At 47.0% G+C, this 12449-nt stretch overlaps 4 protein-coding genes across 5 annotated transcripts; 1 reads left to right on the forward strand and 3 right to left on the reverse strand.

Annotated features, from left to right (window-relative positions):
- Positions 1–3516: 3516 nt before the first annotated feature.
- LOC9651834 (putative deoxyribonuclease TATDN1) lies at positions 3517–5314 on the reverse strand. Its single transcript, XM_002987790.2, has 13 exons — positions 5258–5314; positions 5174–5194; positions 5022–5122; positions 4916–4973; positions 4817–4860; positions 4689–4769; positions 4565–4635; positions 4406–4516; positions 4253–4335; positions 3987–4203; positions 3855–3938; positions 3726–3798; positions 3517–3671 (listed from the first exon to the last, which is right to left on the reverse strand). The coding sequence occupies exons 1-12, from the start codon at positions 5280–5282 to the stop codon at positions 3777–3779; spliced, it is 918 nt and encodes a 305-aa protein (XP_002987836.2). The 5' UTR covers positions 5283–5314; the 3' UTR covers positions 3517–3671; positions 3726–3776.
- Positions 5315–5334: 20 nt separating this feature from the next.
- LOC9651905 (peroxidase A2) lies at positions 5335–7225 on the reverse strand. Its single transcript, XM_002987791.2, has 5 exons — positions 6878–7225; positions 6316–6427; positions 6049–6240; positions 5834–5999; positions 5335–5775 (listed from the first exon to the last, which is right to left on the reverse strand). Exons 1-5 carry the CDS (start codon positions 7045–7047, stop codon positions 5363–5365), a joined length of 1053 nt encoding a protein of 350 aa, XP_002987837.2. The 5' UTR covers positions 7048–7225; the 3' UTR covers positions 5335–5362.
- Positions 7226–7352: 127 nt separating this feature from the next.
- Positions 7353–8602, forward strand: LOC9651906 (ras-related protein RHN1). Its single transcript, XM_002987719.2, has 7 exons — positions 7353–7471; positions 7592–7669; positions 7722–7889; positions 7961–8009; positions 8072–8145; positions 8200–8293; positions 8397–8602. Exons 1-7 carry the CDS (start codon positions 7433–7435, stop codon positions 8492–8494), a joined length of 600 nt encoding a protein of 199 aa, XP_002987765.1. The 5' UTR covers positions 7353–7432; the 3' UTR covers positions 8495–8602.
- LOC112341508 (probable UDP-N-acetylglucosamine--peptide N-acetylglucosaminyltransferase SPINDLY) lies at positions 8486–12411 on the reverse strand. Of its 2 annotated transcripts, XM_024661725.1 has the most exons (17): positions 11840–12409; positions 11613–11774; positions 11374–11549; positions 11237–11312; positions 11060–11188; positions 10885–11004; positions 10762–10830; positions 10626–10707; positions 10479–10573; positions 10357–10418; positions 10089–10287; positions 9840–10034; positions 9696–9790; positions 9510–9645; positions 9236–9453; positions 9056–9183; positions 8486–8990 (listed from the first exon to the last, which is right to left on the reverse strand). In XM_024661725.1, exons 1-17 carry the CDS (start codon positions 12380–12382, stop codon positions 8653–8655), a joined length of 2823 nt encoding a protein of 940 aa, XP_024517493.1. In that variant the 5' UTR covers positions 12383–12409; the 3' UTR covers positions 8486–8652. The 2 variants fall into 2 exon arrangements, with proteins under 2 accessions (XP_024517493.1, XP_024517492.1); XM_024661724.1 differs by having other exon boundaries at positions 10762–11004; positions 11840–12411.
- Positions 12412–12449: the final 38 nt, after the last annotated feature.

Consider the following 12449-nt stretch of genomic DNA (forward strand, 5'->3'; position numbering starts at 1 on the left):
TGGGGGGACACAATTAGGCTTGGGCATAGCTATTGGTAGACAACAAAGCCTACATACAACATAGAAAAACTAGAGCTATATTGATGCATATGTTGCTGTTCATAGGTTCATCTATGAAATTGCATAAGCCTTCAATGTTGTGAACAGCTTGTACTAGAAAGAGATGCTCAGTGCTGTGGGGAAAGCTAATCCAGACTATTCTCAGTGTTTCTAAAGTATGAAGCGATCCGGGTGAAACATTTGAATGAGGAGTATGAAAGCTTGAATTCGAGACTAGATGTTGTGTGTGAAGGCTGGAAGGAATTTGGCTGCACGATCGTCATTGATAGCTAGCAATGCTCAAGGAAATGAAGCATTATGAACATGATGGCGGTGAGCATTCATGGATTAGGTGTTTCTGAAATTGTTTGATGCATTGGAGGAGAATAAAATTGGTCTTTAGTTGTGGTCAAAGTTGAGGCTTATTCTCATAGAGGTTGGAGTTGAGAATGTGGTTCAAATGATCATTGATAATGGCTCCAACTTTGTTCGTATGGGGGATTTTATGGAGGAGTTTCCAAAGATTGTTCACAGCAAATGTGTTTGCCACTACTTGAGCCTCCTTTTGAAGGATATTACTAACCTTGATTGGGTTCAACCTTGTGTGAGCGGCTGTGAGAAGATTGTCAATTTCATGTTGAAGAAGCCAAGCTTGGTTATAGCATTCTGGAAAATCACTCCTCGAGACTTCATTAAACCATCATCAATTAGATTTACATACAACTTCATGGTGATGAGCTCCTTGATTGAATCAATTGAATAGTTTTGCAGCAATTTGTGGTATTTCAAATTACAACAAATGTGTTTGCCACTACTTGAGCCTCCTCTTGAAGGATATCACTAACCTTGATTGGGTTCAACCTTGTGTGAGCGGCTGTGAGAAGATTGGCAGTTTCATGTTGAAGAGGCCAAGCCTAATTATAGCATTCTAGAAAATCACCTCTTAAGACTTTATCAAACTAGTATTAATTAAACTTGCATACAACTTTATGGTGATGAGCTCCTTGACTGAATCAGTTGAATAGTTTTGCAGCAGTTTGTGGTGTATTGTCAAAGAGCTCATCACCATGAAGTTGTATGCAAGTCTAATTGATACTAGTTTAATGAAGTCTCGAGGGGTGATTTTCCAGAATGTTGTAACCAGGCTTAGCCTCTTCAATATGAAATTGATAATCTTCTCACATCCACTCACACAAGGTTGAACCCAATCAAAGTTAGTGATATCCTTCAAAAGGAGGCTCAAGCAGTGGTAAACACATTTGCTATGAACAATCTTTGGAAACTCCTCCTTCATGAAATCCCCTATGCGAACAAAGTTGGAGCCATTATCAATGATCATTTGAACTATATTCTCAACTCCAACCTTTATGAGAACAAGCCTCAACTTCAACCACAACTAGAGACCGGCTTTCTTCTCCTCTAATGCTTCAAATGATTTCAGAAACACCTGATCCATGAATGCTCACCGCCATCAGGTTCACAATGCTTCATTTCCTTGAGCATTGCCAACTATCAATGACAATCGTGCAGCCAAATTCCTTCCAGCCTTCACACACAATATCTAGCCTAGAGTTCAAGCTTTCATACTCCTCATTCAAATGTTTCACCCGGATTGCTTCATATTTTAAAGACATCGAGAAGTAGTTTGGACCAGCTTTCCTCACAGCATTGAGCATCTCTTCCCAATATAAATTATTCACAACATTGAAGGCTTGTGCAGTTTTATAGATGAATTTGCAAACAATAATATCTACATCAATGTAACTTTGGTTTTGCCATGTTGTATGCAAGCTTTGTTGTCTACCAGCAGCCATGCCTAGGCCCAATTGCATCCCCCCAATAGGACTTGACATGTTGCTCTATTGTTGCCCGCTAGAAAGTCCTCTAGAGAGTGCTTGCCCTGTTTGGGCATCTGTTGCATTATTATCATTTGAAGTAGCAAAATCTATTGATGCAGCCAAGGATTGTTGACTTGGAGCATTACTACCTGGTGGAATGAAAATGTTTCATGACTCACAATTAGTGGGTAGGTAGCAGAAGCCAATCTTTGGAAAGGAGTCTTGAAAATTTTTCTGTTGATATTCACATATTACACATTTGCAGTGTAGACAACAAGACCATCTTTTTGTGGTGGTTCACAGTGATGATAATCATTGAAGAACTTCATTCACATCTCATTGGGCACATTCAAGGGCACCTGACCCTAGCAAACCTCAATCTCTTCCCCTGGAACCCTCCTTACATGCGTAATCAATCTCTTTAGTGAACAAAATTTTAACTCATTGCAAAACTTGTAGGTCCAAGGGCCTTGCCCGTGGCCTTGTTCATAAACTGCATTGTAGATAGTGAATTGATCTCATAGGGAGTTTTGTCTTTTCCCTAGATGATCAGAAGAGGTGGCTCAACGAGCCATTGCACCAACAATTGCCTCCTACCAGCAGAAAGGAATGTAAAAGATTGTAAAAGATTCTAGTTTTACTTGGAATATTTGTTTAATTTGGCAACCATTTGCAAATGGAACGCAAATGCAGACGCAAATGCCAGTTTGCAAACGAGGTTTTTACAAATCAAACGTGTTTTCCAGTAAGTATGGTAGATACTTCTTGTTCATTGATGGAACCAGACTTGTGGCCTGAAGCATTGTTGGAAGCATGCTTTTCTTGTTCGGTCGAAGTGTTCATGCCATGTGGAGGATTCAAAGGGCAGCATTGACGTGGACTGGTGTCCCAATCCCGCTGCGAATCCAGAAGAGTACCGGGTGTATCGGCATTTGAGAAGGGAGATAAAGCTGGTGGAGCATGGAGCGACCGGGGGATTGCACTGCCCCTTCGCAGAATAGAAAAAGGAAGGAAGAATTTGCTGGGGGTCCAAACGGGTCATTCGGAGTGTAAGCTTCAGCATCATAGTTGTAAAACAATGTTAAAACTACACAAATTATAAGGTAATCGTTCAAAGTCTGAGCACCTGGAGTTCGAGTACTTAGCTATCACTAGCCAAGCATTGTCTTCTTAAATAGTTGTCAACCTGTGCAGGCTGCAAGAGAACACAGTTTGGATTTCCCTTCCATGCATCTAGAAATCCCTGTTGCCTGTGGAATCACTTTGCTGGTCGTAAGAAACATCCAAGTGATAGTCTTCCCAAGTTCCATGCCAGTTCACCCTTGAGTACGCAGATCACCAGCGGCTGCAATTAGCGAGGAGATGCCAAAAATCAGTGATCCAACAAAGATCTCATTCAACCACGCGTCATGAACAGCCTACGTGGTCCCAAAATACGTACACAATTTTTCGTTTTGCATGCAGTTAACTACTTGTCTCTTTATCAAGCTTCGTTTATTTACGAAAGTTATTATCAAGCTATTACCCTGTTGTTTGTGCATTCTATTTTGAATTGAGATCGGCTTGAACTCTGGCCACTGGGTTTAGAGTCCAGTGTCCAGACCACTAGACCATAGGCCTTAAGTTTGTAAGGAAAACGTTGGACGGAATAAGAGATGTTATATAAGATTTTATGCTTAGACCACATATAAAAAACGTTAAAACATGTACTCTCACTGATTCAGCATTAGCTGCACCACCATTCAATCGATAAGATCGATCAGATCCAGCATTGGCCCAGTCACTGGATACCAGCTGTGCGAAGTATCTGTTGTAAGTTCTAAGAACAAGCAAATTGCGAGAGCTTACCCATTTTTATCTTTTGATTTTAGCTTCACTTGACCTTGGCTACGTGCGCGTTCACTGATCCGGGAAGAACACACTGGTGGAAAGATTAAAAAAACGTCTCGTAAGAGTATTTTGCAAAAAAATGCTTACCTGCATGTGTTCTTATACAATATCTCCGCGATGCCATTCGTGTCCTCGACTTTACGAAACCCAGCGATCACCTCAAAGACTTGCCTGCAAAGTTTTCAAAGAATTGAATCGAAGTAAAGTGGAGCCAAGTACCTAATGTGGCATGGCTCGTTCCTGGATTTCACAGTCAAATGTTCTTCGTGACGCTCTTTCTTCTTTGACACCCAGTGTGTGGTGACGTGCTCCACACCAGCGTGAGCTGCTTTGATCTCGCAGTATGGCGAATCCGTCTCCATCATCATTCTCTCCACAGGAATCCCAGCCATTACCTCCAAATTTTCCTTTGTCTTTAGCGAGCATCCATTGATACCTGTGGTGAAGCAGTGAGAACACGAAGTAATAGTTTGCTAGTCCGTCACCTATATAGAGCTTTTCAAATCCCAAAAGCCTGTCTCTCTCGTCGGCAGTGCCAGTGAATGAATGCACTACTCCTGCCGGAAACCTGTTAAGAATCTTAAACTTGTTCTACCTATAGATGAAATCTAGAAAAAAAAAGAAACTTGGTCACATACCTTTGCTGATTCGCTTGTATTATTTCGCAGAAATCCGTGGCAGCAGCGCGCATGTGTAGAAACATTGGAAGCCCTGTTACTTCCGCCAAATAAAACTGCTTCTCAAAGTACCTGAAAACCATATGTGGCATTTCTGTTTTTCTAAAAAGGACGACAAACCTGCGTTGAACATCAGCTGGACAAAATTTCAAGCGATCGTAGTCGAGACCACACTCCCCAATCGCCACCACCTGAAGACACAGCCGCTAACATAAATGTAATCGATATAAAAAAGCTAGCATACCTTTCCTAGGGAGCAGCCATGCCTTGCAAGTTCTAGTAGATCCTTTAAATGTTTGTCCGGTTCTCCCCGAGCCTCGAATTCCTAGGCACCGAAAGGAAATCGGTGAACCCAAAAAAGAAGTCCCATACCTTGCATCGCGTTGGATGAACTCCTACAGTGCAAAAGAGCCTGTCTGTAGAGAACAGCATCGAAGCTCGAGAATTCGAAAGAAGAAAAGAACAAAGTACCATCTGTCTGAGCAATCTCCAAAGCTTGCTTCGATTCCTCAAGCGATCCTCCGGTCACCTAAAACATTTCTCGATTAGATAGACAAGAGAACTTCTCTCCGCCTACAATGATTCGATCGACACCAGCGTTCCAAGCTCGCGACAAAACCATTGGCAAGTCAGCTGGGTGATATTGCTTCCCATTGTACATCCCTTTAAACATATCATCTACGAGAGAAAACGAGGTCACTCTTCTCTCGGATTTTCACTAGCAAGTACCTGAGAGATTGGCGCCAATGTCTGCATTGTAGCTAGATCCAAGGCTGAGATACTAGGATTTCGACAGCAAATCCAATGTCTTACCGATGAATCGCAAGCGCTGCGCCATCGCCAGCCTCGCTGCGTCCCAACTAGTCTAGGGCTTTGAGCATAGAAACTTCTTTAACGTTTAAAAATCTTTGCTCTTCGTCAAGAGTTTGTAAAGCGGCAGTTCGTTCTAATCTCTCCATCCGGGAAAGTGAGAGGAGCGATGCTCCCCAGTCTCACCATGGACGCCGCAAAGTTCCCAAAGAAGAGATTTTCATCGCTGCTCAAGTCTTGGACTGCCTGTGCCGACGAGCCACCGCCGGAGAAGAGGATTTGATCCGAGTGGAGCACTCCGCGGCCTTGCAGCAAATTCTGGTAGTAGGAGTTGTCGAATGCCTGCGGAGATCTCACGTCGAGGCGGGAGAGAGTCCCCGGATTGCCACCCGGTGGACACAAGCGCTGGAGCGAGGCCAGAAAATCGGGATCGCCGACGGAGTCGGGCTGTCCGGTGCCACTTTGGTTGTAGAGACGTGGAGTCAGGGTGCCGCAGCGAGCAGCTCCAATAGTATGAGCACCTAGAAACGAGAAAAATCCATTTTTTTGCGTGGGAGAATCGAAGTTGGCTGGCAGTACCTGAAAGAACTATCATGTTCGATGCTGAGAGACCCACTGCTTGAAATGCCGAGACCAACGCTGGAACGTCCGACGCGGGCGATGGAATGAAGCGATTGGCATCGGCTTGGCTAGCTCGAAAACTATCTCGGCGGCCCAGAAGAACATCCCACGATGGTCCAGCGGACTGAAAGAACAAAGTTGATCGATAGCGACTACGTTCGTATGAACTTTACCACAGTGACGGAGTCCCTGGCAGCGAGAGCTAGAATGTCAGCGCACGAGACAATGCCTGGACACTGATTCTCGAGCTCCGACTTGATATCGTCGATAACATCGAAGCCTCTCGCCGAGTTGAGGTTTGGACCGGCTGTCTTCTCTCCAGTGAAGGTGGAAGTGTCGTCCAGGAGAATCGAAGCATCGCAGCCCTGCACATGAGCAACTGAGATGAGAACAGTGACTTAACCCGTGCCGAGTTTCAAGTGTGGAACTCGTGATCCAACGTTGACAAAGCAGTCGTGAAAGTGTAGGCGCAGTAATGATGCTGCGAGGCGCTGCTCTCTCGAAAACGCTCGATCCACGCCTTGCCTCACGATGGAGAAGACCTGCGGACAACTTTGATCGTAGAAGCTGGTGGTGAGCTGAGAATCAACCAAAGAGAAAACAAGAGATAGCAGTAGAGCCACCACAAGGCAGACAAACTCCATGATCTTGGCCTAGAAGTCTCGAACACAAATCGATCGCTTATAAAGCTTGCGCCGCTCAAACGTGTGGCATGGATTGGATCACGAAAAGCGAGAAAGAACATCGCGGAAGACGGCTCGACAAGGAAAGACGATCGAAAGGAACGCGAGAGATGAAAAAAGAAGGCGAACTTTGACACGATCTATCGATTTATTACAAAGCTGGCGCCAGTAGCTAAGTCACGAGCAAGCCAAGAAGAAAAGAAGAAAAAAAAGAGGACGAGAGCTTTTGTCGGCACGATAGATCAAAGAGACGAATTCCTCAAGAGAAAGAAAAGAGAGAGAGCTCACAACTCACACGAATCAATCAATCCCATCCCACCTATTTGATTCGCTCTTTGCCGCTGCTTTTAGCATTTGAATCCCGGGGGAGCTTTCATCTTGCACGTCTTGACGTAGTTCTTCACCGTCTGCTCGCTGGAAGCCCCCGTCGCGGACACGATCAAGCGGCACAAGCACTCGAGCGCCATACCGCGCACGGCGACGCAGCATTGCGAGCTCGGCGTGCTCATCACCGTGCCGCCCTTGACACAGGGCAGTGACTTGTAGAGAAAATCGGACTCTTCGCAGGACGAGGCCAGAGCTCCCACATTATGGGACGCGATCGGCGGCGCCGCCGCGAGGAGCGCAAGGATCACTGCCACTGCCACTGCCACTCCAAGAGCGTTGCCCATCTTGCCCTAAAATAAATCCAACTGACACGTTTCTCACACGTGGCGCTCAAACGGGCGGCCCCGATCGAGCGTGGCGGATCCGGCGACTGGGACGACGAGATGTACGAACGTACGGCAAGGGCAATTCGAGAAAGGAAAATTAAAAAGCCTTCTTCGTTCGTCGGGGTAGCGCCTTGTTCTTCGATCGATCGCGCGCTCCATCCATGGCGACGACGGGGATGAATCACATGCAGGCCAAGCTTGTAAGTAGGATTGCTGTCGCGAATTCGATCCCTCCCGCGGAGGCGCCCTGGATCCATCGCGCTCTAGATTAGGGTTTCCACTGTTGGTCGTGCGCTGAGATTTTTCCATGGCGCTTCCAGGTGCTGCTAGGGGACATGGGAGCTGGGAAATCCAGCCTCGTTCTCAGATTTGTCAAGGGCCAGTTCTTCGATTACCAGGTGTGGAAAAGTGGATGTGAAATGGGTGATTTTATCGTGGTTTTTACGGCAGGAGTCGACGATTGGAGCGGCATTCTTGACACAGACGTTGGCCGTGAACGAGACGACTGTCAAGTTTGAGATTTGGGACACGGCGGGTCAAGAACGCTACCATAGCTTAGCTCCAATGTACTACCGCGGTGCTGCCGCGGCCATTATTGTTTATGACATCACAAACGCGGTAAGCTTGCGTTGTAGCTAACTTCCATTCTCTTCCTCGTTGCTGATGAAACTTTGCTTTCTTGCCACCAGGAGTCCTTTGCGAGGGCCAAAAAATGGGTCCAGGAACTTCAGAGGCAAGGTGAAAACGATCGACACGTATCTCTTTCTTTCTCTCGTGCTTATCTCGTTGGTGGTTTTCAGGAAATGCCAACCTCGTCATGGCTCTTGCCGGAAACAAAGCCGATTTGGCAGCAAAGCGTAAGATCGAGACGCAGGTAACGCGGCGTTTACTTATAACCGCAATTGACAATCTCGGTCGTGTCGTACAGGAGGGACAATCCTACGCGGATGAAAACGGGCTCTTCTTCATGGAAACCTCTGCAAAGACTGCCGAGAACGTCAACGAGCTCTTCTACGAGATTGGTAAGTAAGCTGTTTGCTTTCAAAGCTTGCATCGATCGCTGTTTGCTTTCAAAGCTTCCGTCCCGCCTAACGCGTTGGTTCCTCTTCTCTCTCTCTTTTGCAGCCAGGAAATTGCCAAAAGCACAGCCGGCTCAACAAAACACTGGAATGGTTCTCACCGACAGACCGATAGAGACTAAAAAATCCGCTTGCTGCAACTAGAAATCATCGGAAATCTTATATATTTGTGTCCATTTGGTGGTCTCTGTATTGCACTCCCTGCACTGTAAATAAAAGGAAGACAGGAGGAAACAATGGTGAAGTGCTTCATCCCAGTGATCCTTCCCTCTGGCCTATAAAATGGAAGCGTGCGTACCTTTCTACCTGGTTCTAGTGTCCGAAATAATGGCCGACCCAAAACCATTTGCTGTCGACTTGAAGCCGTTCACCCAGTTCGTGTTGTCCGAGTGGGTGCCGTCGGCCTGGTCGTCTCTAAGCCTAACGAGCGATGGTACAATTCCCTGACAATACCTTTGCCACAAGGTACGGTAGGCCGCTTCCAAGCCTTGGACGAAGCTCGGGCCATTGCAAAGTTGGGACTTGAGCATCCTGTCTCGGAGTCCAGTCCTCAATGCCGAGAGCTTTGAAACGTCCGAAGCTAAGTCCACAGCTTTCTTCACGTACTCGTCTTCCGTCCGGGCGATTAGATTACACAAGCCTGCAGCAAGACAAGACCAGCCAGAGTCAAGAGTGAAGAGAATGGCAGCTTTGTTATGCACTTACCGACTTGGCTCAGTAACGTAACACCCACATTGTTTGCATGGACCTTGCCTGCCATTGTAACGCACGGTATCCCCATGTAGAGCGATTCGCAGGTGGTCGTGGTACCCGCGTATGGAAATGTATCGAGGCTGTAGATAGAACAGTGAGTTCGAGTGATGCAAGGGATATGAACTTGGATACCTGATATCCATGAACGAATACGCCTGCATGTGGTCGTGGTTTAACAGAATGAGAGGCAATAGATCAAGCCGCATCGGCTGCACGCCCAGCTCCTCGAATTTGGCAAGAAACTTGTCCCTTATTCCGTCACAACAGAATGGCTTGCACTTGACAACTAGTCTGGCTGTCGGAACGGCACAGAGTATCCTGGCCCAAACACGAACAACCCGGGGAGTTATCTGCTTAGACGAGGACAGTTTAGCACGGAATGACGAGGAGTCCGAAGCTCAGTTACCTTCGCTAGATTATTAAAGCTTCCGAAAGTCACAAAGCCGTTTGTCAAAGCCGGGGCTTGAACGATTGGGCCTGCTTCGGCAGAAGGTGTGTAGCATAAAAAGCATCCCGGCAGCCTAACAAGTTCCTCTACGTGCCTGCGAATCTCTCACGGTTTAGCGCATTTGAGATTTGCGAAGGAACTTACCTTTGTCTGGTATCTGGCGGATCAGCCAATGAATCTGTAAATCTGTAATCAATTGTGGCGAGCCCAGTTGTGTTTGGATATCCTATCCAGGTGGCCTGTGCACAGGAGTTAGCAGTTTTCTTGTCTACGAAGCGACACGCTTACCTGAAGAGGAGCCGGACGACACGCCATAACCCCGAGCTTATTATTTGCTGTATGCCCAGTAAGTTCTACCAAGATATCCACGTTATCTTCTCTGACAAGAGCTGCTACTTTCTTCTCGTCGATTCCATAAACTTCCTTCCACATACCACCGTTTTTCAACACTGCGTCCTTAAAGCGTTGTGTTTTAGCGTCTGCCTGGGAACATTGCGAATGTTAGCACTGGAGTATCAAATGATGCTTCAAAATTACCTTGACGACTGCAGAATAGACGACAACCCGGTAGTTACTATAGTCATGGTGCATAAGCGGGGCTTCTATAAAATAGGAGACAGAATGAGTGAAGTAATCGGGTGAGATGTATCCTATGGTTAGTGGTCTGTCAGGTTCCTTGGAATTGCTCCAAGTTGTATATGGAGAATATAGACGCACAAACCGCTTGCCCCAGTCCCTGGAAAACATCAAAACGTGAAGGGACAAAATGTTCACGAAAGAACCTCAAGCAATCACCTTACTCTACCTGTGAGCATGGTATAATTTATCTTCATCCTCATATATGTAATTCATTGCCAATAAGCGGTTCTAAACGGACATAGCAATTCCGTGTTAGTTGCAGCTTGTATAAAAAGTGATTGTGCAGACCTGCCCGGCGTTCCGAGAGTCCGAGTCTATACGCAAGCAACGTTCGTAAGCCTCAATTGCAAGATAAATATTTCCGGCATCTCGATGCAACACACCTGCACGAACACTTATTCTAGAAAAAAATTGTAAGCATTTAAATCAGCGCACCGAGATTGTTATAAGCCTCTGCATAAGAAGGGTTTGCGAGGATCGCCTTTTCGATCATTGCCGACGCAGAGTCCATCTTTCCCTGAAACAGAGCACGTGAAACGACCTCCGGCGTCTGAAAGCCAAAATCAAGTACCTGGACGGTATACACGACGCCAAGGTTGTTGAGAGACTGGGAAAAGTCGGGTTTTATTGTAAGAGCCATCTGCATGCACACGATTGTTTCAGCAGTTGCTTGTACAGAAAAAACACGAAGAACCTGATAACATTCGACGGCTCTGTCCAAATTGTCCCTGTCCTTGTAAATGACTCCTAAGTTATTACATGCTTCCGCACACTGAGGGTTGAAATGCAATGCCAGTTCGTACATCACGACTGCCTACACGCGCCATACGTTAGCGTGATTGAAACAGAAACTACGCACGCTGGATTACCATGTCGAATTTCAGCATTTCCCCGTACGCAACACCGAGGTTGTACATCGCGTCGGCATAGTGCCAGTTATAGAGCAAGGCCTTTTTGTAATAAGCAACGCCTTGATGGATGTTTCCCTCAAGCTTCACCTGATGTGGTCACCACGTTTGACTTTCTGAAAACAACTGGAAGTTTACCTTAGTGCCAAGATCTGTCAGCGCGATCGCCATATTGTTCTTTGCGATTTCAAAATTTGGAGAGACAGCCAAGCACCTACACACAAACACGTGGAAAGCTATATCAGCGAACTGTAGAAGCTTTTCAAAAGCAACACCTCTCGTAGCAAGCGATTGCCGCATCTAAATCTCCCCGGTTCTTATAGATGACGCCCATGTTGCAGTATGCTTCGGCATACATAGGCCTGTGCGCCGCGGCCTTCTCGTAACAGTTCAAAGCTGTGTCATACTGGAGCATCTCCGAGTAAACGACACCCAGGTTGTAAAACGCCGGCTGCATGACACGAGAATCGTCGCTTGCTTAGTTCCACACGGAAAAGGATGGACGAGGATTTACCGCGTACGTAGCATCCGCTCGAAGCGCCTCAAAGTATTTTTGCATACCATCGTGGACGTTCCCAGACAACTTCAAGCTGGTGCCAATGTCAGTCAAGACAACCGCGAGGCTTTCCAAGGCTGGTTTGTACTTTGGGTCTGCCTGGAGCGCTTTTTGATAAGCCTGCGAAGATACAAGAGAGAAAATCCATCTAGTTTGCGAGCAAAACGAGCAAAGGATACACTCACCTCGGATGCTTCGAGCAGATGGCCCTCTTCCTTGTAGAGAATGCCGCATTGCGTTAGGGCTCGAGCATTGGAAGGATCGAGCTTGAGCGCCGACGCGAAGCATTCCAAGGCCTGGCGCGCATTACCTTGCATCTGGAGGCAAACGCCCTTGCTGACCAGCGCCTGGACGCAGCTCGGCTCCGCCTCGAGCACGCTCTTGTACAGCAGCTGGGCATCCGCGAACTTGCTCCTCGACAGCAATATTTCGGCATAGGCAAGGGAATCCTTAGCTGGAGCTGCCGCTGCCGCCGCCGCTGCTGCTGGAATCCTAGCACTTGGAGCGTCGTCCTCATCGATCGCGGGCGCTGGAGGCTGTCGTCGCTTACTCTGCTGATGATCCAAGGCGCTGGACGAAGAATCCCTATCTCGAATGAGACCTATGACCGCGGCGCCCGAGGAGGAAGAGGAGGAGCACGAGGAAGAAGCGCTAGGGCTGGAAGAAGCTCCTGCTAGTGCGGAAGAATGAGAAGGCGGCATGGCCATAGCCTTGCCTTGCCCGCCCATTAGAGCAAAGTAGCCTATTCCATGTTACTATACACATAACACGCGGAATCAAATAAACGATACTTAT

This window comes from Selaginella moellendorffii, unplaced genomic scaffold (genome assembly GCF_000143415.4).
Source record: "Selaginella moellendorffii unplaced genomic scaffold, v1.0 SELMOscaffold_84, whole genome shotgun sequence".
Classification (NCBI taxonomy): Eukaryota; Viridiplantae; Streptophyta; class Lycopodiopsida; order Selaginellales; family Selaginellaceae; genus Selaginella; species Selaginella moellendorffii.